This window comes from Onychostruthus taczanowskii, unplaced genomic scaffold (assembly GCF_017590055.1).
Source record: "Onychostruthus taczanowskii isolate IOZ18803 unplaced genomic scaffold, ASM1759005v1 scaffold9, whole genome shotgun sequence".
Classification (NCBI taxonomy): Eukaryota; Metazoa; Chordata; class Aves; order Passeriformes; family Passeridae; genus Onychostruthus; species Onychostruthus taczanowskii.
In genome coordinates, this window is record NW_024506993.1 from 6917801 (window position 1) to 6943546 (window position 25746).

The 25746-nt window shown below is 43.9% G+C and overlaps 1 protein-coding gene across 2 annotated transcripts in view; it reads right to left on the minus strand.

The window, feature by feature from the left end:
• SYNPR (synaptoporin) overlaps positions 1 to 25746 on the minus strand; it is a 101758-nt gene that overhangs the window by 10460 nt on the left and 65552 nt on the right. For both annotated transcript variants that reach the window (XM_041425706.1, XM_041425707.1), the window contains 2 exons: positions 17107 to 17231; positions 442 to 640 (listed from right to left, as the gene is read on the minus strand). In XM_041425706.1, coding sequence (XP_041281640.1) covers positions 442 to 640; positions 17107 to 17231 — 324 coding nt within the window. The remainder of the gene's footprint in view (positions 1 to 441; positions 641 to 17106; positions 17232 to 25746) is intronic.

Sequence of the window (25746 nt, forward strand, 5' to 3'; positions counted from 1 at the left end):
CACAGCCTGGTTTTTGGCAGGGGTGGCTTCTGTGAGAAGCTGCTGGAAGCTTCCACCCTGTCCAACAGAGCCCATCTCTGATGATCTCCTCTTTCCTTTTTTTCCCACCAATGAAGTTCTGCTATCACAGGGCTGAGATCCCAATCCTGCTACCACTCAGCTACCTGTTCATTATTTGTGTGATCATCATCACTGTGGGCAGTGGGAGAGAAGCACAGAATTTCACAAGTACATACAGGACTAAACTCCTCCTGCATACAGCCTCCATTACCTTTGGTGTTAAAATATGACATCACCATTAAGACAACAAGCAGGTGGATGCAGAGATGCTTTGGGCAGCAGGACACCTGGATCTCCCAGACCATGCCAAAACCTCAACGACCAAAAAAGCAAGAGGTGGAGACTACACCTGAAAACACTGCAAATGCTGCAAACACTTACAATTAAAGGCCCTCTGTTGTTTTCACGGTACTTGTTCTGGAAGAAGATGTAAACCACAGTGGCAGCCAGCGAGTAGAGGAAGGCGAAGACCGCGATGGTGACGAAGAACTCCGCCGAGGAGGAGAAGTCCCCTATCAAGGCGAGCGTTTCCTTGCGCTTGCCTTCACAAGTGGGAGCCTCAAAATTCACTTGATGCAACCTGGAAAATATCCCATAGAGCAGCAGGTGAAGTACAGAAAATGGAAACTGTTATCTGAATAAAGATGAATGCATTTTCTCTGTCTCATTTCTGGTGCACATTGATCCCTGTGAGTAACTGGAAGCTGTGGGCTGTGCTCCCCCCAGAACCCTGCGAGTGCCAAGGTGAGACTGAGCACACGAACACATCTTTTAATCAATCCCAGAGAAAAGTTTATGTTCCAGTGGTTTGGTACAACCCTCCCTATTCTCTCTGGGGTTTTGCCATGGCAACAACTGAAAAAGGATAACATGAGAAACAATTTGATTCTCAAATTCTTACAGTCCAGGCAGCAGAAAACAGGTTTTATCCTCAGTACTAAGCCCATGGGATACCCGTGTTTGGATGTTGACAAATTCTTTGTCTGGTGCAGAGCTACCTGTGGCTGTTAGCCCGTAGGGCTTGAAGCCACAGAGTGATTCTACATTAAAGGCTTTTAAAATCAAGCTGCAGCAGAAATACACAACTTGGATCAAAGAAAAAGTCTTTATTCTCTGGTTTAAGCAACCTAAGTCCTAATTTTATATTCATGACTGTTTATCAGTGACTGAGCTAATAGATTTATAGTTCTGTCTGGAAGCTCCTGTGACAGACTTTTTTCTGTAATAATTTTAATTTCTGTTTCAGAAAAAGAAAGAGGATCCATGGAGGGGTCATTCTGGCAGGTCCTGTTGCATGGCCCAGATTCACATCAGTGGGGACGTGGAGCACAGTGAGGGATCATGTTGTTCTGCCCTACACAGGCTGAGTGAAGGGGACGAAGCCAGCAGCAATTAAAGAACTGATGATCTGGTGCTGAGAAAGGATTAGGCCTTCTGGGAGACATTCCTCTGCTCAAGGGCAATTAATGCGTGCAACAGCAAGCCAATGGGAGCTGCAGCCATAACTATATTTGGCTAAATAAAAAGTTAATTCCCCAGATGAAAACAAAGTACCCACAGCAGAAATCACAGAAGATGGATTAATGGACAATGGAGGATTGGATGACTTTTTGCTTTTGCTGGTCCTGATTAAATGTACCCAAATGTGTAGGCAAAACATTTTCATCAGTGGTTGATGAATAACACCAGTTATTTGCCTCAGAGATTTTATTCCCTGTCATTGTACTAGTGGTGGGATGAAAACAAAAACCAAATCTGCCCAGATTGCAGAGATGAGCAGTGCCTGAATCACCTTTCCACTGTAAAGCCAGCAAAGCTTGGTGAAATCTGAACATTTAAGAGAGATCCTAATGCCAGTGATCAGGTTCCTGACTTCACTGTCTTTATAGCAGAATTTTCTTCCCCTCCCTGGAGCCCTAAAACACAAGGTGGATAACTACTGCAAGTAGCAGCTCAAACTCCTGTGCATACCAAAGAGAAAATAACTTAGGGAATATTTCTACCAAGATTCAGACTTGGAGTTGCCACTCACCCCTGCCCCTTTACTGTCAACACAGCCCAGTCTCATCATCAACAACCACCAGCCTTTACAAAACATGGTAAAGCAACTGAGACCATTTTCCTTTTCTATTCTCTGTCTTCCTGAGTGCACCTTAGTTCTGAATCTAAGGCAGAAAAAAAATGTTCATATATTAACACCCCACTTGTACCTTCCCAGCAGTGCTTTTGTGGCCAGACACCTGTCAGGGATACGAGATCACAGAAACCTTCTTCCATCAAGTTATTTTTATTCACTTGCTTTTCCTTTTAGATTTCCTTGGTCTCTAAGAGGATGTGCAGTAATTGGTGCCTCTTGTGGCCACCTCACCTCTGTCAAAACAACCGAGATCTCTGTTGTGCAAAGGGCCCCAAAATAGACCATGATTCAGACCTGGGAAGAGGAGCTGTGACAGCAAAGAGAAGTGAGGGAGCCAAGCCCTGCAGTGGTTAGGGTGGATGCTGACTTTACATGATACATCTGAAAAGTTTCTTTAAGGCAGGGGAGGATCAGTGACAGAAAATCCAGTTTCACTAATCAAAGCCTTTGTGATCTGGAATGGCATCTCCAAGAGAAAACTCTGATTTTTTTCCCACTGATGTTGCTGAGTCAGCCTTTCTGGGGGCAGGATGGTTTGGTGATGACTCACAAAACATTAATTGCCTCTGCCTCTCACTTTTGCTACAATTCTACCTGTTCTGTCTCTTACTTCCTCTGATTTACTCTTCTTTCATCTTCTCTTATCTCTCTTTGTTTACACCCCACCTTTTCCTTCAAGTCACACTTGGCCAATGTCCTCCTGCTGCTGCTTTCCCAATTTCCAGCACCACCCCTCCATTTCACCTTTGACTCTCCATTTGCTAAACAAAATCAGGAACTCCAAGAGTGACTCTTTGCAATCACACCCCGAGCACTTTGTTAACATTTGTTAGGCTGCATTAAGAGGAATGATTTTCACTGATTGATGGGCAATGCAAATAAGGAACATAGCAGTAATGAATTTACTTAATTAGGGAAACCTTTCCCTCTGTAAGCTCCTCCAGGGATATTTTTTGCACCGAGTGTTGCTATTAATTCAGAAATAAAGCTCCTGACTTTGGAATGTGACCTTGCATCCCACACTCAGCAGAGCTGCACTAAGGTCATCCTTGCTGCCCATTGTTACCAGCACCATCCCCTTTGTTAACAGCAGCTGCCATGGCCAAGCCATCCAGGTCTGAATTCCCACAAATTCACTTCAGTCTGAAGTAAGTCCAGCAAAGGCAGTCAAGTTTCACTGATGAAGTCACAGTAATTAAGGGCTTCTGAGGTTTCTTCCACCACTTGGCAAACTTTCCATTGCCGTGGGAAATATGATGACAAGACAGCTGTATTGTCTAGCTTGACAACATCAAAAGAGGGCAGGAATGTTTTACAGTGAAAAAGGGGATTTTTACATTGTTCCACAATAGCGAAGAGCAGTTACATTTTCAGATGCTAATTACCCTTGCTCTGAAAAGAATACATGAAGCCAGACACATGGAACAAAGCTACAGCTGTTACATGTGCTCGGGAGAGCAAAAGTTGTGCTCTCTCCATGTGAATGTGAAGTTCCCTTTTCTTCCTGAACTTCCTCAGTACAATATTGAAGCCACAGCTTTCTTTTAATCATAGCCCTCCATTTTTTTTTGGAGCAGCTTAATTCCCCTGATGATCCTTGAACAAGAAAATAGTCATGAGCCAACTTCCCCAAAGACCTGTCTCACTCCACCAGCAGACACAGAAGAGCCCAAGCAGAAGGGTGAGTGATCTAATATTGTCTGATTCACCCCTTCAACAATGCTCATGGGGCTTAGACTTGAAGCCAACATAACACACAATTAACACAAGAATGTGCTCAAATATTATTGATGAACCAGCACAAATTTCCTCTCCAGGGCTTTGATCAGTGTGTGGATTAATAAACAACAGATAAAGCTCTGCCTCCAAAAATTCTCAATGGGGGTTAGTGTTTCTCCATTCCTTTAGTAGGATCTAGTGAAAAACAGGCAAAAAAAAGGCTCTGTTTTGGCAGGTTGTCCTATTTTCTGAAAATAGCATCTTGTAATCCACCCTCCAACCTGTCTACAACATGCTGGAACAAAATCTGCAACACCCACACACATGCTTGCAAAAACCCAGAGATCCATTATCTTTTCATTGGGCTGTATTTCCCCCCAGCTTGTTTCTGGTACTCAAACTGTCAATTGTCTTTACTGTCTGCAAATCCCTGAGAGAAATGCATTGCTAGAAATGAGTTATTGCAGCAGTGCTTGTGGAGGGGTTTCTTGGGAAATGTTTATCTTGGCTGATAATCTCCAAAATGAGGGGAAAATGAAATTTCAAAATACGGTAGTAAAATGCTGACATGCACAGAGCCCCTCAGCAAGTCAAACTGCTCTGCTGAGGCACAAAAACGTGACAAGGGTTTACATCTTCCTTTCTCTGGGATACAGAGTAAAGGCATTTATTTTAGCTAGCCCTGGAAACACTGGAGTTCCCTCATTTCAGAGGACTATGCCGGTGTGTTTTGACACCAATGCCTCCAGCCAGCCAGTCCCTGGGCAAATGTACCTTTTTGAGGCACCAAATATGGAATTTTTTTGTAGGTTTAGTGGAAGGATACAAATAAACGGGAGCCTTTCTTCACAAAACAGAGCTCAGCATTCCTGTAAAACTTCACTACAGATACTACCTACATTAAGAAAAACACTCTGAAAGTCATGTCTAATAGTCAGGTCAAAGCAGAAATCTGCCTGCAAATGAAAAGTCTTTTCTTTAAGGAAACTGGGGTCCACTGACTCTTCCAACACTCTTCCCAGCCTGCTCTTCTCACTGCAAAGAACACTTTCCCCAGTGCTGGGCATTCCTGAATGTTTGGTGTTGAAATCCTGGCTATCTGCAAGGCTGCTCACACAGCAAGAAACAGATTTCCTTCCAGGCTTCAGGAGGATGGAAGGAATGAGCTCTGCATTCTCATCCTCCTCTTCCCCCCAGATCTGCTCTTCAAGGACAAACTTCTCAGTGGGGGGACCCTGCAGCATCAAAACCATTATACAGCAATTCCCATAGGATCTGAATCTTTGCACCCAGGCATCCAGGAGCTGCTGAAGTTAGTCTCAGGCAGAGAGCCTGTTAACACCACATTTGAACACCTTGAAGCCATTAATGCTGAAGTTCTCTCCAGCCCTTCAAAGTCAAACAGCTGAGATGTTTTTCAAGCCCTGGACAGCTGTGGGGATGAGATGGGGTTTGCCCCTCAGCAGGACAGCAGCTACCATGGAAGTGACTGCTCCCTGGCTCTTTTGCACCTTGTGCTATTCTGGTAAAATCAGAGTTTTCTACCCTTTTGCTAACAATGACAAGACTGTTTCTCACCCTAAGCTGCTCTCCAACAGCTCTTTTCCTAATGAAGAAATTACCTTACTCAAGTATTCCCATCCCTTACCTTTACATTGTCCATCTGCCATGACATAAATTTCAGTGCTGCCTGCACATACCACAGCCTTTCAAAACTGAGATGTTTATCCATTCTTTCATAACTATCCCAGCAGTTTCCCACACCTCACTCTACCAGCTGCCCCAAAAAACAACACCCTTCCAGACTGCCCAGCACCCAAAGGTGGCCTCCTCCCCTACAGAGCAGCACATTCATTTCCACCACATACCTGCCCCTAAAAAATCTGTTCATTTTTATCTGGAGACAGAAAGCAAAATTAAAATTCACCATCTGATTCAGCAATCCAAGCCTGGTCTTTTGTTTCTTTCCTTTCTAGAGGAAGAAGGAATAGAGTTGGCTGATCAAAGAGTATTTGAAAATATTTCACTTTGAACTTCTGTTCGCTCAATAAATCCTCTCCATTTATTACCAAAAAATGAATTCTAAGGCCCACATCACTCTAGAATTATTCAACACTACCAGTCATTTCACACAAATACATATATCATCTTGCAAACATTTATTCCTAGCTCCTATCATGGACATTTGAACATCCTAAAGATCTCCCCTTTGTCACAGCTGACTTTAGTGGCTTATACCCATCCAAATCCATGTCCAGAGCAGCATGACCAAAAAAACCCCAGAAGTTGCTTCTGGGAAGCTAACCAGGAAGGCTGTAGCAACCTATACTCTTTTTTGGTTTATGTCCAGTCAAAATAATAAAAAATATTTCCCTCCTAACACTTTCAATTTGCTAGCTTGCCAGGTTCCCAGCCCTCTCTAGCACATAGCTGTGCTGCAGATGTTTGGCCAGCACTATTTCTCTACAGTACTGGTTTATCAGGACAAATTGCAGGCACAGCTGCCATCCCAGCACACCACACTGTGTTGCACTGGGACAGGGGCAATTCCCCCAGTGCAGGCAGCTCAGAGCAGGTTCACCACGACACCTACCCAGACCTGGGCACCTCATGGGTCCCTCTCCTCCATCCCTCTACTCCACATTTAATTTCTCCTGTTAAGCCAGTGAGTCTGAGACCCCCTGAGGGGCTGAGGCCTCCGGGAAGAGAAGCTACACCACCCCTTTGAGGCTGGGTTCTGAAGGCATTGGACCAGGGACAGCACTGGTGGTGCAGAAGCACTGGTGCCATATCCCAGCTTGAGATCCCCCTGCAGGACCCACTCCCAGTGACTGTGTGCACCAAGCTCCTGGGAAACAGCCTGCAAAATACTTCTGGGGGGAGAAACATCTGGACTGGTGCCAGCAGTGGGAACCAGCCTCCACAGGCTGTGCACGTAGCAGGAGTGCAAACCCTACTACTCTATCGTAGCACCAAGAAGACAACAAAAAAGGCAAAAAAGGCTCATTATAGAACACATGCTGCTGGGAGTGCTCGCTAAGCTGAGTGGGTGATCCCAACCCCACTTCCAAGCCTTTATCCAAGACCCAGATTTATCTCCCAAGATAATTTCACAGCTCCTCTCAGGAACACATGCTGTGCAAGCAGATCACAGTGCTCAAAGACATGCTCCACCAGTCTTTACAGCCCAGAAACCTTCTCAGATTGGGCACTTGCATTCTTTGTGGTACAGACTAGTGGCAATATACTCTGATTTCCCTTCACTGAGCTATTTTCTTAGGACAAACTGCTTTCTGGACTCTGGGAAACCTTGCTACTATCTCTGAAGGAAGGCAACCCTTAATTATCTTTAAAAAAAGCCATTGTGTTCATGGAACAAGGCAAATTATAGGACCTGGAAATGCCATTGGCATACATCAACACATAAATAACTATCCAGTGTTACCTGGTCCCATCATGATATGGGCTGAACCCACAGCTCTTGTGTCCCTCCTGATATCCTCTCCTCTGGACAGACAAGGAACACAGCTTCCAAACTAAGAAGCTCCTGTCAGAGCCAAACAAAATCTTCCCTTTGGAGAAAAATCTACAGAAATCTAAACATCTACAGATGAAACACGAGCACTAGAAATCATAAAGTTCTAAAAAAGACATTGAATATAACAAGACCATTTCTGAGAAGTGGATGTATTAAATCCCTGGGCAGTGTTTCTGCATGGAGCAGTGTGGGACTGCTGATCTGCCATTCCTGCCCCCCAACACATCCTGCAGCTGCTCACACCACGTCCAGTTCACTCTCCCTTCCACCACCAAATGGGCAATGAACTCCATGTAAAAGGATTCCAAATTCTTGGGCAAGTTCTTTCAATATTACTTTGTATTTAACTATAATTTTTCTCAAGTATATTGTCCTAATGTACCTAAAGCAATCAAATTAAGTTCTCTGGAGAGTTTTATGGGACGACTCCAGTGAAACTCCCAGTCACAGTATGTACCTTTGGAAGGATATGACAAATCCTTTCCTCAGGGAGCTGGTGGGCTGCAGCACAGGCTGAGCAGACTTGTGGGTCTGCTGGTGGACCTGCAGACAAACTGCCAGCACCTTCACACCTTGAACAGCCCAGGAGGTGTGAATCCAGAGAAGACAGCCACTGAGTGAGGCTGTGCAGCATGGGCTTGGATGCACATCCTCTCCAGAGTCTACTGAATGAAAACTATTGCATTTATCTCCTGGAAAATAAATTAATGTAGAATCCAGATGTGAGAGACCAAAGACATCTCATGCATCCCATCCCCTACAGTCCTGGGGAAATCTTCAGGGCCTCTGCACAGCAAATGCACATTTTGGAACAGGGAAAAGGGGAAGGACATCTGTTTGATTGTCCTCCAGCTGGGTCACCATGTGCCATGCAGGGTATGGGATCAAATGCCAAGCAAAGCAAAGCCAAAGGGTGGCTGCTTTGGTTGTTTCTGTACTGACAGCATGAACATGTGCAAAAATAAATTTGCAAGGGAAGTTGCCTAAATTTTGACTTGTAGGAAAACCTTTTGTGGCAGGCACAGATAAAACACCATCACTGCACAATACTGCAGAGACTATTCATGAATATATATTAAAAATTCAAATGGTGAAAAAGCTGCAACAAATCCAAAATCCATTTCCACTTAAAGAACAAATTTGGCATAACGAATTAATGAAGAATTTTTCTGGCACTAAAACAGTATTAAGCATAAAATATAGCCTCTATGAAGAAAAATCAGCCAGTATGGACCATCCAAATTCAGGAAAAGTCCAATTTTTGGGTGCCAAAAGAAAAGCTCTACAATTGACAAAGTTTTAAGAAAGTGTTCTCCCTTATCTGCAGCAGACACCATCTCCAGAAATTTCATACCACTTTCCTTCTCCCTCCATCTGTGTGCCCATGAGCTCTGTGTTCTTGCAAAGTTTGTACATGGACAACAAGACAAGAACTGACCAGTCTGAAGAGCTGTGAACAAAGACAAGCCTCCTCTATGGCCCCAGTTCAGCATTCAAGGATGTGCTTGTTTTGAGTTTTAAGGGATTAAAAGCTACAGAGTAGAAGCACAACACTGATGAGAGCAGCAGCTGGGATGACCTCAACATTTGGAGAAGTCATCTTGTCTGCAGAGCTGCTGCCCCATCACAAAAATACTGCCTGGACCCATCAGCTTGTCCTTGGTTAACAATTGTCCTTGCAATTAACTGGACACTTCATGGTTTTACAAATCTTCCTCCCCTGACCTCCTCAAGCACCGAGTCCCTACTGACAGCCCTGAACAAGCAGAAGCTTTCCCACCCTTGGGCTGCAGCTTCTTGGCTGTTTACAAAATAGTTTGACCCAGAGGCCAAGCCATCCAGACCAGCCATGAAATTGTGGGGCTGGTGGGAGGTCTCTTGCTTCGACAACACAGTTGTGATGAGGACCACATGCACAGGGTCAGCCTCAAAGAGAAAATGAAGATGTGATTTTATCAGATTTCTGGTGGTTTTCTATAGATCTCATGCAGGAATAAAAGGGTGACTCGAAGCATCTCTGATCCCTCACTTGTGAGGAAAGGACATTTGCCTTTATCCACAGTTCCAAAAGGGCAAACTGGCAGTAACGACCATTCTTTGCCAATCTTGAAGATTTCTACAAAGTGGCTTTTGAAGACTGTAACTGGGGTCAGGAGAAGGCCCTCAAAACTAGAAAAGTCACAAAGTCATCCATATTTTTATCTGTTCTAATCAAACCAGAAGTAGTTCCATCAAACTCTGACAATAGGAATTACATTGTACATTGTGCTCATGGACAGCTGGTACTGCAGATCACAGCTGTCCAAGTAAAGCCCATTTTCTCCCATTCCACTGTTCTCTTTGTCTAAAGACAGTATTTCAGAGTCAGTGCGGTCCTTGAAGACTTGTGGAAATTGGAGAACACTGATTTGCAGTTTTCAATTACTTCAGTAGTCTGTAGCCATGCACAAAAATCACATTAGGGCTCTGAACTATGAGATGCACTCTTTAATCACTAGAGCCAGTTATAAAAATGTGAAACATTCTTCCCTATTACAAACTATGCTCATTCAAATCTGAAAAGTACTTATTCTGCAGACCTGGATCACCTTTTCCCCAGCCCAGGAGACAATCTAAGAGAAAACAGCTCTAACTAAACCAACAGCTCATTGATCAGTGCTCAGTCTGGATTTGCAAGCTCCATGTTCAGGTTGCTTCCAGACTTGCTTCTGTACAGAGACTTGACCAAGGTCTCTGATGCCTTCACTGCCAGGGAAGTGCTGGGGCTATACTTTAAATAGCTCACAAAGTTCTTGCATTCACGTCAGAATGGCATAAAATCTTTTAACTGGCTTTCCATCAGGGGATTTTGAAAAATTGAGCTGCAGTTTTCTGGATAGCCCTATAAACTACCAGAATGTAAAAATCACAACTGAGAAAAAAAGGTCTATTTCCTATTTAAAAATATATCTTAATTATTCAGTTTGCATTAAGTCATATTAAATATGAAGATACTTTGTGAAGGTGTCACAATCACAGATATTTGTAACCTGAAGGATTTGCTGAATTTTACCAAGGAGGATGCAATATTATCTTCTTCCTCATTCACACAATTTCCTCTTTTCACTAATAGTAGAAGTCCTGATTGGGCAAATTATTCATTAAGAGGTCAAAATTAGGTATAAAAAGCCTGCTGAGATCAGAGTTTGAAACAGTTGTGGAAAATCATTAAAGCCGTGACTGATCCCTCAGCGCCCATCCTACACAACCAGTTTATATAACACGGATATTGGTGAAAATCTCCAGCTTAGCTGATGTATTACTGAACATTTTTCCTCATCAGTTCAGCTGTTAACCCCAGATCTGTAGTGCCAGATGAGGCAGTCACAGTTTGGCAAGAAAAGGGACTAAACTAATGCAGCTTTCACTATTGTAGATCCAGAAGGGACCACTGTGGCACAGCTCGTGGTCTTCTGAACTCCATCCAATCGTCCCTGCAACTCCTGCTTGTGCAAAATTTGCTTCTCAGAAGCACCAGGTTTTGTTCTAAGAAGTTCCAGGGTGGAGATTTATGTCTTCATTAAGCTGGAATGGGTCACACAAAGTTTAACCAGCACCTCTCACCTTCCCAGGAGCTCTGCCAAATCCGCCTGGGAACTGGGGCATCTGCATTTTGGCACAGCTCACACCTGAAGCCAGTGCACAGCTCCTGCTGCCTTGCTTTTGCTCCTGTCTATGCACAGGAGGTTTATGAGAACACAGTTTGGTTTTACAGAAGGGGCATCTTCTGTCAGGAGAAGACATCCAAAACAGAACAAAATCTTAAGGAGTTCAGCTGACTCTGGGACTTTATTCTTTCCTATCTCCAACCTCCCAAGAAGTCTGGGAGCAGAGCCCGCCACAGTTGCCTGAAAGTCAGCACTGCAGGCAACTACTTAGTGGAAAGAATTTCTATTTATCAGCAGCTCTCAGTCTCCCAGCCATTACAGACATTCATAATCTTTCAGCCAGAATGTTTTTCACTGAATTCTGAAGCAAGATTTACAAATGGATGACAAAAAATAGAAGGATAGTACACACTGGCACAGAAATGTGCTAACATTTGCAGAGGCCTTTTCCAAAGAAAGATAGATGCAAAGCTCAAAAAGTTAGATGTTTTCTCCTTAATTATCATTTGTAGCTTCTAAGTAGGCAATTTAGATCTGGCTGTCATATTTCAAAGGAAGACTAGGCTGCCCATCGCATGCAGATGAGGTGAACACTTTCAAGGGTGCTCAACGGGAATGTCTTTATTCAAATGAGATACTTAAAGTGAATTAAAAGCTCCCATAAATCTCAATTTCCTTTTCCTTCAGAAGGAAGAACCACTTGAAGAGACAGCTTTACTCGCACACTGAAAAGATACTAATAGGTGATTTAGAATAAAATGGCAAACATTTGTTTTTCTCACTGCTGTGACACAAAGATGTGCAAAGACATATTTTCATCAGGGTCCCACGTTAGCACCACCAGGAAATCCCACTCTGTCCTTCAGGTAACTGTGGCTCAGTGCTCCTCACACTTCTGCACACACTTCACCTAAGAAGGTGGCGTAGGTGAGACTGTTTAAAATTTAACAATGTCATCCTCCAGGTCAATATTTTCCAAGTAGTTTTCAGGATGAATGCCCCAAGAAAAGACAAGAAACGCTCCAAATTAATTCCCATGCAGCATTTAACTTGGGGATATACTCCATATGTAGGCTTGGGTTAAAGCATCTCCAAAAGCTACAGGCAAAAAGATTTCAGTCCAGGGTCTGCCTCAAGACTTAACTTAGGGGCTTGTTTTGGGATGGTTTTCCCTTCCCATTGCCCTGCAGGTCCAACCAGTACAAGATCTCTGCTCATGGGCCTCCCATGAGCCACAGACCCCACCAGCATCACCCACAGCCAGGCTCCGGGGTGTTGTGCTTGTGAGGGTCCCAGGACAAGGGAAGAGATGAATCTGACTCCATATTCTTAGAAGGCTGATTTATTATATTATTATATGACATTAAAAGAAATTATATACTAAAACTATACTAAACTGTAGAGAAAAGGATACATCAGAAGGCTAGAAAAGAATGCATAATAAAAACTCGTGACTTCTGAGAGTCCGACACAGCTGGTTTTGGTTGGTCATTAAATAAAACCAATTCACATGTTTGATAAACAAACTCCAGACCACATTTCAAAGCAGCAAAACACACTCTGAGGGTTCTCAGGAGAAAAAATCCTAGGCAAAGAGGATTTTTCAGAAAATATCATGGTGGCACTGGGGCACAGCATTCCTCCCTTGGCCAGGACAGGGCACCACCACAAAGAGCAGGTGATGGCCTCAGCACAGAGCACCTCTCCCAGCACATCATCACAAGAGCACTTCTGAGATGCAAAGGTTCATTTAAATCAGTAGTTGAAGAAGCCCAAATGTTTCAGTGCAACTCTGCCAGCTGCAAGTAAAACATCAAGTTTGTGATACGGATAATTAACTAGCAAAAAATTCTCAGTACAGACTCGGTAAATTAAGCAAACAAAAACACTTGCTTTTAGGAGGACTGGTGAAAAAGCATCTTAAAATAGTGAATACCAGTAAGAAATATGTACCCAGTAGGTGTACTGTTCAATCACTTATTATCAAAGTAAGCCCAAGGAAAAACCAAGTACATGATAAAAATATTTCTGGGATCACAGAAAATAATAAACAAATAGGACCTTCACTAGGACTCTTATTACAGACAAAACATATTGCTTCAGGGCACTTGGATAAGTGACAAATCCAGTCTGTAAGGGTGATGGACTGTGAGAGTAACAAATAATCCCAAAATGCAGAATTTTTTTTCCACCCCTCAAAGAATCATTGCCTGGGTGAGGGTCAAGTTAATGAGCATCCTAATGTGTGACAAATTTGCAACTGACTCTGTATCAAACACAGATACTAATGACAGCTACTGTAGGGCCAGAGAAATTGATTCCATATTTGAACTTGTAAAACTTCCAAAATGCATATACAGGTATGCAGAAGAACAGTTGATTTGTGCTTTAAAACATGAGGAAGGAAGAAATGTTTTGTGATAAAACTAGAATCAGGCTGAAATGAGGAAAAAAAACCTCAGGTGAATATATAAAACATCTTTATAAATATCAGATTAGGCATGGAATAGTCTGGCAAGATCTGTAGAAGAGTGTGGCAGGGCTCCAGGAGTCACTGTTGGAGGATATTAGGGTTTAGACTTCAGGTTAATTTCCACACTGCAGGGTGACTAGAGGGTCATGGATGTGGGCTGCAGGAAGCTTAAATGAATCAGTGCAATTGTGGATGGAAAAGCATCCATCTCCTCTCCTGTTCCAGGAGAAGTGTGGAGCCAGATTTGGGGTCAATTATGTCAATATTGGGGGACTCTTCAGTGCTTACTGTACCCCAGTAGCACGAGCTCAGATGGGAATGGCTCAGCCTCCTCATGTTCCTGACACAACCACCTTGCACAGGCACCACCACATGGGCTTTTCTCCCAGGGATCCTGTCTCCCAGCAGTGCAAAAGCACCACTGCACCTGCTTACTCTGGTAGTGGCTAGTGATTAGTACATTTTCATGCTTTTCCTCACTGCCCCCTTTTCAAAGGGCAAATTAATCTAGGTCCAGAACTAACTAAGAAAGTGATTCCAGCAGAAATGAGAAGCAGCCACCTTGCAAAAAAGGTTTCTTTGGATTTTCCTTTTGGTGCTCCACAATTTCCTACTACCAGAGTTACAAGAGCAGTAAAACAACACAGGAGCCAAGCAAAACTTTCATAATGCCATAACTTAAAAAAAACCAAAACAAAACAAGAAAGAATTAATATTAAAGGTATGTTTCAAAACTTCCTGTCTAATTGTACTAGTTATTTCTCTTGGACTCATTTTTATTACTTGCTGGATACTTTTGCAATTTGTAGGTTGGGGCTGAGAAAAATCTCAATAGGCAGGTGTGAAGATGCTCCTTTGTTTTGGAAGCATTTGGAGCTACCTGCTGTGGAGTGCAGTGCTGTTTCTGTGCATTCAAGACTGGCCTGGGGCCACACGAATCACCCCCACACCCCAGCAGCACTGGTTTTGCCCTCCTGCATCCTCCTTTTCTTTAGCTCAGGTGATTGGCCCCAGAAGCATGCAGTCACAAGTGCAATGCCCATCCTTTCTGTCTGGAAAACTCCATCCTCATTCTGATCTTGCTTTAATAGGAACATTTTCAGGTTCCTTTAAATCTCGCTTCCAAAGCATCCAAGCCCTCCTGCTTTGTCAAGCTGTCCTGTTCAGCCATACCACTTTGTTTACCAGCTTAAAGCTCTTGACATTTGTCATCTATTGGCCAAGGTCTAGCAGTTCATCTTTTGGGAGAAGAAAATAAAGCCTCAAATTCCCAGCAACAGAAATGAAAGCAGCTGGTAGAAAGACTTTCTTTGTTTCAAGTCATGCTGGAAGGTGCAGATCATAAAAAAGCAGCGCTCAGGTATTTTGACTGCTTCAGTGTCACAGCTGACAGCCCCAACAGCAGCGGGGTGTCAGATGCTCAGCAGCTTCTCTCCTTCCACCTACACCTCCCCCAGCTGACAGCCATTAATCAGGACTGTGAAGGCATTTGAAAGGAAAATGCCATGGAAAGATGGACCTGAATGCAAGACTAGTGGGAAATTCATTCTACCTAACAATGCCTACAAGCCCATGCAGGGAGATGAGCCTCAGCCTGAGGAGCACAGTCTTGATTAGAGAGCCTCAACTTTTCTGAGCTGCTTTTTCCAAGCTTATTCACTGCTCTGAGACATTACCTTTCCCAACTAATCTCACTTCTGTTTTTAGACCACCCCATCTCCATTCTGTGGAAGGAGCACTGGAGAAAAACAAAAATAGCAAACACATGAGAAAGTCACAAGAATATTTAGATCAAACACTGAGATGACACCAAGTTCCAAAGTAGCAGATTTTCCAGGCACACATCTGCTGCCTCATGTAATCTGCACATCTCTGGACACTTTTTGTATATGCCTGAGGTTTGCAAACAAAATCCCAAACTGCACAAAATCTGACTATATTCATGCTTCTCCTGAAACATCAGCTAAGTGTCATCTCCCCTCTCACCTGCACATTTCAGGTGTATTTGTACCACGTAGCCAAGCATCCCACTGTACGTGCCACACATCCCATCTGTGCATGCTGAGTTCAAGGGCCAGCTACAGCCTCAGCTGGATCCCTCCTGCAAATAAACCCTATTCTGCATCATCTTATGCTGGAATGTTACATTACTCATCAATTACTTCCAGTTTTCTAATAATTAAAACTGTGGGAAATTGCAGATCCAGCTACTTCCTTCCAGAAACAATGGTTGATGTGCCTGGTGGAACACCAGGAGACACTTGAGGGCTACTTCTCTCTGTTTTATTAACTTTTAAAATAAAATACTATTTTATAATCATGCAAACTAAAAGCACTTCACTACAGGGTGTATTTGTAATGAATGTTGGAGAAATGACCTATTTGGAAGTGAATCAAATTACAAACTCACATAACTCAATTTGCAGGATCTCTCCTACGCATACTAAGCAGAAATGAAAGAAAATGTGGACATATTCAAGCCAAAAAAATAAACATTTTTAATACCAGGAAACGTGACTTTTTAGAGTAATAAATATATGTCAAGCAAGAACAACATTTCAAGGAATCAAATTCAGTTCCCACTGTTTAGAATTTGCTGTGTCTCAGAACATGTTAAAGAAATAGATGCTTTCAAGACTGGTCTGTGCATAGCAATCATAAGCAAAACAGCATGTGATTTCCCACGGAAGAAAAATTACTTTAGAGTCTAGTGTACTAGACATGAGATTGAATTATGCATTCTTTTCTTAATCATCTCAACTTCTTGAAGAAATCACTTATACAATAGTGAGTGGTTTCTACAGTGGACTTGACATATCTAAAAAAAAGATGCTCTTTTGAAGCAGGATCTCAAATGGCATGAGTATTATATATATATATATATATATATATATATATATATATATATATATATATATATATATATATATAGGTATATATTTTTATATATATATAATGTATAAGTACACTATAGTCTTCAGATGTACTTAAAATACATTAAAAAACTATAAAAACTGTTTTCCTAAATCACTAGGTTTAAAGCATTCAGACACCAAGAGATGCAAACAGGCAATTAATAAAATGTTCAAAAAGCATTTCAAAATTATGGTTCAAACTCATTTTGGCTTTTTTGCTTCTCCATCCCTTGGAATCGCTATTTCAGATCCTTGCTACTGCAATGGATGGGAAATCTCTCTCATTTCCAGCTTAAGTTAATGGCTACACTACAGTTTTTCATCTTGGGATGATTTGTTTCATTTTCCCCTGCCTCCCATTTTCCACTCCCCCAGCCTTCCTGGCCTCCACAGGGCTCTGGCATTTAAGGACCATGAATTCTCCTCCGCTGAGCTCCCATTCCCAGCAGTTCCATGGCCCCATCCACACCAAAACTCATGCCTCCTTCACACCAGAGGAAAATTCTGGAGCCCCAGCGTGGTGCTTAACTGAGACCTGCTGTCAGTGAAGGAGCCCTGCGTGCAGCTGGGCCAGCCCCAGCCCCGAGAGCCGAACCGCGCGCGCCGGCCGGGGTTACCTGAAGGGGTAGGCAAAGGCTATGTCAATGCTGAGGTCACTCTCGGACTTGTTTGCACAGTCCACACTGAGGCGCAGCTCTCCAGAGTACCCGCCGCATGTTGCAAATGCAAAGATTGCAAAAAGCTGTCAAAAACAAACAACATTTTTATTTGATTTCGTTTCAGCGACCGCCACAAGCAGATCCATGCAGTAGCTCTAGCGGCAGCACCGGTCCCCTCGGGTTATCCATCACTCCTTGCATTTAAACATTGCCACACATTATTCCTGCACCCTTCCCAAAGGCAAAGAGCCATGACACATGAAGCTCTGTTGTCACACAGACAGACCCATCACCATTTGTCCGTGCCAGCCATCTCAGCTCTTCCCTTCTGTCTTGAACCCTATTTGGGATTCACAACCCAAGCAGTTATTTAAATCACCCCCACTGACAGGTGAGATTGGACAAGAAGAGAAGGATGGATATTGACTGAATATAATGAGTAATTCTTAACCCAAACAAAACACTGAAGTATTTCAAAGGTGCAACCAGAAGTAGCAACAGCAGACCCAGACAGTTCACACAGCCACCATCACATTATGTGGCAAAACACAGACCTGAGCTGCCCCTCTCCCAGTTAATTTATGACTTAAAAAAACCCCACAGTGTTTAATTCCTTTTCCTAAATTACTACCATAATCTAAAGTGGACATAGAGGTGAAATAAACTGACTGCAAAGCAGAAAAGAATTCCAGATTTTGGCTGGAGTCAGGCAAACTGGAAAGAAAAAAAGAGCTGGGGTGGTTCTGATGCAAACCTATAACACATTTTAATCTTCCAGGAGAAAAATAATGAAGGAGGGAGTATGCAGGGCAGGGACACATCAGCTTTTATATCAAGGGTTCAAAGAAAGAAATTGGAAGCAGGCATAAGTATCTTCAAACATCACTGATGTAGGCTTCCTTGGAAGATCCTAAGCAGAAGTGGGACAGTTTATATATGCAGTTGTAATTTAAATTAAAGGACAGGTTAGATTTTGTTGATTTTAGCACTATAGCCCTGAAGTACTCCATTAGTCTTAAGAGAGTTACTGTGAGATCTACAGAAGGGAAATGGCAAGCAAATGCCCAATCCCAGACACAATTAAATTAGCTAAAATCAGCAACCCAGAGGAAACAAAGAGGGTTCACATCTGGGAAAGAAACCATGTTTTTGGACACTGAAAAACTATGCAGCAAGCAGATGTAATGACAAAATAACAGACTGAAAATATAATAAATAGAAAAACTAGATATTTTCTTACTGCACAAGGCTTTGTAAAGCATGCCATTAATCTTAGTTCTCCCAATTTGCAGCATAAACAAGTCCCAAGTTTCACCAGCCTCCTTGGAATTCAGCTTTGCATGTGCACCTTTTCCCCAGAGGGTGACAGATTACAGGGGTGACACCTGAGCACTGGGGCAGGGAGACCCTCCCTGGGTGCAGAGTGATGTGCTGAGCATGATGGAGCACAGGGAGTAACAGGAGAATGATGCAAGTTTCCACCCTGCCACTCACTTCCAATGTGATCAGGGCATATCATACACGGAGGATAGACTTGCAAAGGTATTTAGGTACCTAATGACAAGAAAAGTTAATAAAAACTTTGATTGAATCAATTCTTCTTGCTGAACCACTGCAAAAGAAGAAAGATGAGATTCACTATGAATTGACTTGTTAAATATGTGCCACAACATAAATGTTTTCACTACAACTTAAATAGTGTACCTTCATCCTAAATGAGACACTTCCTCTGTACACACAAGAACTTTCTGCCCTTACGTGTAGCACAGCACTGAAAATCAGCATTAATCACCTCAGGTCAATTTGTGAAAACAAATATATTAAGGAGAAGACAATACATTAAGGAGAACAGGAGAGAACGCTGACCTGCTTTCTGGCCTAATTAACAGAGTTGCAAATGCAAATGTTTTGCAGGTACATAGGCACAAAGATTAACAGTGGTAAATAAAAAGGGAACTTGAAAGCCTGCAGTGTGAGACCTGCCATAAAGCAAGAGCCATCACCTCTCAGCTGACACTCTCAGCAAGGGGACAAGAAGAGGAAAGAGGTGCAACTGAAACGCATCTCCTTTAATCATGCATTAGAAATCACCATAATGGATGTCATCATGTTTTTTCACCAAGGGCACAGAGCCATGACCGTGCCCAAAAAACACAGCTTAGACTATTCCTTCCCAGGAAGTATCTCCCTCAGAATTCCCAGTTTTTCCTCTGCCCTATTGAGAGCATCCATCCTTTACTTTAGCCCCACAACCAGCTCTTAACCAGAAGCTTTTCAGCAAACCCCTCCATGCACAACCACCAGCTCCCAACCTTACCCAGCGCACACTCTGCTCCAAGCACCAGGCAGCACCCACAAGGCAGGGGGGAAGAGAAAAAGGACCATGCTGCAGACTTTTCTACCAAACTTTAGCAATGCCTCAGGAGCACCAGGCAGCACCCACAAGGGGGAAGAGAAAAAGGACCATGCTGCAGACTTTTCTACCAAACTTTAGCAATGCCTCAGCCAGCTCAGTTCAAGCCTGGCTCCCTGCTGTGGCTGGATCAGGTGATGGCTGGGATCACCCAGCTGCCAGTAATGCCCAGCCAGTCCCCACAGCTGCATGCTGAGGACACAAAGCACCTTTTAGGGAGCATATTTACAGTTTCCATCAAGGGAATGCAGAGTGAGGGCTGTAAATCAGTGGTATTTCCCTGGGGTATTGTGGCCAAGCAGCAGCATAATTCTTCTCCTCCTACCTCTGCATTTCCCCTTCCCCCCCACCCCAAGTTGTGCTGTTTTATGTTGTCAGAGGAGGCCCGGAGCAATAAACCAAGAATTACTAGCTGGTTTTTTGGGCACACAGTAATTCTGCGGCCATTTCAGGAATACTGTAAACACCACTGTATTTTATTAGAGCAGGATTTGTGTAAAAGGTAGTTGTAAACCCCATAATTGGAGCTTTATGGGCCAGACTCAATAAAACCTCCATCTGTGAGATAATTTTATTGAATCGGCCTGCTCTGAAATTGAAAAGTTTATGGAGAAAGGGAAAGTGTTTCCCCATGTTCCTATTTGCTCTTTGCCTATAAATCCACACTCAGCACCAGGCCTATCTGCAAGTGTGCACACATCCTGCTTCTCCCCTTGACACGAGAAAAATCTGCCCATGCAGCTACCTCTGGTTATTCCATGGCTGCTGCCTGCCAAGGCTCAGGCTTGACAGCCAGTCAGGGGGAAATGTGGTGCCACTGAGGCAACAAATCCTTGCTGCCAGGCTGTGCCAGGCTACTCCTGCCCACAGGAGTGGGAGCAGGGCAAGCCCTGCTTTCTCCTGTGTTCCCATCCATCCTGCAGCTGCAGCTATTGCCTTGCCATAGTTATACAGTGGGGAGGCTGGTGCCTTCACAGGTGCCTGGACCCTTGCAGGGAAATGGAAAATGCCTGTCCCCAGCCTGGATGAGTGCTCCACATTCCGTGTGGAATAACACACCAAGCATCCCTAAATTCTGTGTGTGCTATGGAAGCAGTTACCAGCCCACCCAGTGAGCCACAGACCGAAGGGAGGGAGAGCAAGGAACATTATTTGTGCTTCTCAGCACAGACTGGAGCATCTCACATGTCCAGTCTAGCCTGGCTGGAAGATCATCCTTCTTCCTCATGGTCTCAGACACAATGCTGCCAAGGCAATGAATTTCTGTAAAGTGGTTAACACCATTCCCAGATCCTGTTATGATGATGTTCCCTCTTTGACCTCCAGCTTTAGCCTGGACTACAGGTATATTTTTGTAAAGAAGTATAATCCCACAATATAAATTAACCAACAGAAATTATGTTTATTTTGGTACTGTGCAACAATAAGCCAGCCTTCCCTATCAAATCAGACAAGCAGGTTTTAAAGACCAGTTGGTCCCTTAGCACTTAGAGAAAAAAATAGCAATGTAATACCCAGCAGAGCACAACACTGCTTCTCACACTAGCACAAGGCAGGGAAAGGTTCATCATATGATTTATGGGACCACCTCCCTTCTTCCAATGCCAGGTCTCAATGCAATGGCAGTGAATCCTGTAATTCAGCATTCAGCTGCTATCATTTATCCAGGTTCAAGGCTGGTTCCTTTGTTTTCCAGCCCAGCAGCCAGGGACTTGGGGTGTGTGATGCCCTGAGGGAGCCCAAGTCCCAGCTGTGAATTAAAAAGTTGGCAGTGCCTCAGCATGTGACCCTGGACATCACTCATCCCACCATGGAAGGAAAAAATAGGATGATTTCATATCCCTTCTCCCTGTTTGGCTTTGTGACAATTCCCCTCAATGCCTGCTGAGCAACAGGCTCGCTCTGCACACCAGGAGAAGGCAGAACAGTTCCTGACAAGGCGAGTTGAAAGGCTTACGTGGTGCATGTTACAGCTGAAACATCCCAGTAGGAAGACAACACTGTCATTTAAAATTGATGAAACTTCCATATAAACCACTTGCTTTTTGTGGGAGCACATCTGCCCTGTGCAGCAGCCTGTGGCAACTTGCTGGCTGACAGGATGGAGCCATGCTGGGGATGCACCCCAAAACTATCCTGCTGCAAAGGAGAGGACCTGCTCTGCCTGAGGGCTCCTTGGTGGGTCCTCCAGGAGGGCAAGATCTTAGAAATTGTTAGTCTTGTCTGGAGCAGTGGTGGCCAAAAACAGGCTGTGAGGGATGCAGTTCACTATGTGGTTTGGTCTCCAATGCTTTCTCTTGGCACCAAGGAAGGAAAATGAGAATGAACCTGCTGGATGCTTTCCCAAAGAGGTCCCCCCAGTCCCCTACTCCTGCTCTAACAGTGGAGAGCCAAGGGGAACTCTTGACACTTCGAAAGAGCAACCTGAAATATTCAAAATGCCTACACTATTATTAGTCATTTCACATGTTCGGAGTGTTTTAAAAACAGACCTATTTTTCTGGCATCATTTCTGGATCTGAGACCTCCCTTTCTCCATACCACCATAACAGAGAGACTGCAAAACCTTTGCCAAATGTTCCATTGCCTTACACGTCCCACAGTGGCCAAGAGTGTGTGGGGAGAGAGGAGGAGCACATTGCTCTGAGGGCTCTGGAGACGTCCCCCCACAGCCGGCATCGCTCACCCAGCAGAGTGTCTCGTTAAACTGAGATTATTTATTTATAGGGCAGAACCAGTAATTGAACATTATTATTAAGGCTGTAAAGGGAAGGTTTGAAGGCACTAAAGGACTGTACGGGAAACATTTACTGCAGAACTGATGGCCCAAAATATGTCAGCAGTGAAGGATTAGGAAGCACTCTCTCCTCTGGGTCTCTGCCTGTTTCTTTTTTAAAATCTGGCATTTTTCCTGCACGGATCTGAGCTGCAGACTTCCTGGAATCACTTCTCCTACATACAAGCCTTTGTGCACTGGAGATTATCAGATTATTGACTTTGGGATTCCTAATTATATCAACTTGACTGGTTGATGAATTGGAGGTGGATAGCATTGCAACCAACGCAGTTCTGGGTGGGGGTGACAACTAGCTGGAGTCACTTTCCTTCAACAACTACACAGGGAGAAAGCTGAAATATATCCTGCTCCTGCTGAGAGACAACCCTGAAGCTACAGCTCGCTGATTGCTGGGATTTAGTGTCCCCACCTTATAAACAAACAGCAGCATTGCTAAGAAGGCTCCTGTGCCAGCCCAGCCCTGGTCTGTGTGGAGAGAAAACGCCAGGGATGAGGGAGCAGCTCGAAGTTCAGGCATGAAGAACCACATATGCCACTGTCATCCACCTGGAGGAGACCAATCTGCTCCACGACTTCCCCACAGGGCTGTGGGGGTCTTCATGAGGCCATCTACAGCAGTAAACATCTGTCTGGCATTTTAGAGCAAAGAGCAGCCCTTGATGCCACCAGCTGGATGGAAAGACCTGACCCCAGAGCAGGCAGGACCCCCCACAGCATCCTCTGTTTGAAGCACAACACTTCATTTAATGCTTAGCATTTTTTTTAATGAAAAAAACCAAAACCCAACAACTTGATTTGATTCTTAATGGAAAGATTTATGGAAATGAAATTGGGGTATTTTTAGTGAGTAAAGATCATTTTATAATAACTTGGTTATACAATACTTTAATCCCAAGGAGACAATTTTCTCTCCTTTGCTTTGAAGAAAAACTTTATCTTTTTCATTCATCTTCCATTGATTATTCTAAAAATCCCATTTAGCTCCACTAAATAATGGTATGGTAGTCTTTTCTCATTATATTTTAATAGAATAAAGCCCAACTGTATATGAGAGGATTAGACAGCCATTCGTTGGGTAAAGAACACTGTTCCTCCAGATGGCCAGACAGAATCTGTGTAATGCCTTTCCTATTTATTAAGTTTGAAATGTAATACAAGCTGTTTCATCCAGTTTTTAATGGGTCAGCCACAAAGTTGAAAGCTAATGCTAAGGTTGGCAGCATGCATGGAAGAGTTAACAGGCAGAAAATAGAGTCACATCTCTTCTTGGCATCAGTGAGCATCTCTTCTTGGAATCAGTGAAAAGCCTTGAACTACAGAGGTACTTACACAAGTAACCTACACAAGAACCTCTAACCATTAGTCAAAGGTTTGAGGTAAGCATTTGCTAGGTCCCAAGGGTTTTTAAAATTTATTGTATAAATTGCTTTCAGCACATGGACATTGACACATTGGTGAGGTGTCTTCCATGGAACAAAAGACACCAACAGGTGCTGCAAAGAGGCTTAGGGGTACCTGGGGTAATTACTGAGTGAACATGGCTTTGTTTGGGATGTATCACAGACATACATGCAGCCCTCTTCCCCTCTGGTGTAGAACAGCCTGGAAGTTCTGGCCCTTCCTCTGCAGCCTCCACAGCTTCCCCTCCGTGCCCTTTTCCTTTAAGGACGCGGGAGCACAAGTTGGACAGACATGTTTGGATTTGTACATATAATCCCTGAATGACTCATGCTGTGACATATGTCACTGCCGCAGAGACGTGCTCCTTTTTGGGCCTGAGAGTTTTTCTAGTCCTAGACTTCCAGCAAAAATTAAAACCAAACAACTGTGGCAGTCTCTACCAGGATCTGCACTGTGACAGAGCCCAGAGCATCACAAATGCCCAGAGTCCTGGAGAGCAGCCACTCCCACTCTGTGTCCCCTTCCTCTTGTCTCATGAGCTGCTTTGGCACCAACCACATGTGACCACCACAGGCAAAACCACGGAAAGCCACGGTGAGGTACAAGAGAGCTTTTCTAATAGGTCAAGTCAATTCTCATTTTACTAACAGGCAATGTGCAACAATCCACCAAACACTCAGGTTAATGCATAAATATAACTCTGTTTCTGCTCCCTCCAGAAAACAACAGGTTTTGTACAGACTTTACAGCCTGATTATATGTGATTTATTGTGTAACAAGTGTAAACATCATAAAATAAAAAAGGTTGGATGGCTGCTCATTTCCTCTTTTGCTTGGTGGGTTCAAAAGCATCTGGGCTTAAAATGGCCCATAATGTAATATAAATGCATACAGAGCACGGTCCAAGTTATTACTGAGTAGGATTTACTCCCTCTAATAACCACAGGGATTTACATTACGGCTGAGTGACATGCACACATGGGAAGCACTCTGTGAAGGGAAAGTGCTCCTGAACTTAATGTCTTTAAAGCCTGGCTGGCCAATACAGGCACAGGGACTCAACCTCAGCCAAGGCTACACCACACTGCAGCACTGGATGGCAGGGACCACAAACCCAGCTTGCAAAGGCAGCATTGTACTCAGTGTGCACAACACCTGCCCTGGGCTGGGGCTGGGACAAGGCATCTCTCCCAGCCAGGGAGCCTAGCCCCATTTCCCAGCTCTGCCAGCATCACCACCAGGCACCACTGTCCCTTGGCAACGTTCCCTGATTGCTCCTGGAACTGCTTCCTCGCCTGATTTGTGACTTTGTACTTCCCATTAGCTTCAGCTCCTTTCCCAGCACTACTCCGTGGACCTGGGCTCCTGAGGAGAATTTTCCTGCTCTGGTGACGGATGCACACAGCGGAACTGAGAGGCTGGAGCACTCCTCTGACCGGAAAATGCTCTGACAGCTGGGTCCCTGCAGCGTGGCGCAGTCAGGGGGCTGCAACCAAACCCTCCCTGGGTCAGCACTGATGGAAAATTATTATTACAGGAAAGGCTCTTGTTCTTCAATCACGCTGTATTATTTATGACCTAATGATTGCCCATTGACTAGCAGGGATTATACATTCCTGAAGATGTTTCTGGGTGAATGAAAGGGCATTAACCTCATTATTATCACGTCCACACTCATCAGAGGCCATTAGTAGCTTCCTCTCAGCTCCCTGGGCTCCAGTGTAACTATCTGGTGTCATCTGCTGCCTGTCACCTGCTGTCCTACACGCCTGCCCTGGCTCTGTCTCCAAACATGGGGCCCACTGCCTGATCTCAAACCAGTTTTGGATGGAAAAAACCACTGGATCTGGCTTTGACCTCAACACCCACCTCTGTGCAAAAGGCTGTAATAAGAATTTGCTCCTGGCTAAATATCAGCCCACATGGTAAAAATAATTTATTTTTTAATAATTAAGATGATGGGCTATAAATGAACGTTTGCTTTGCT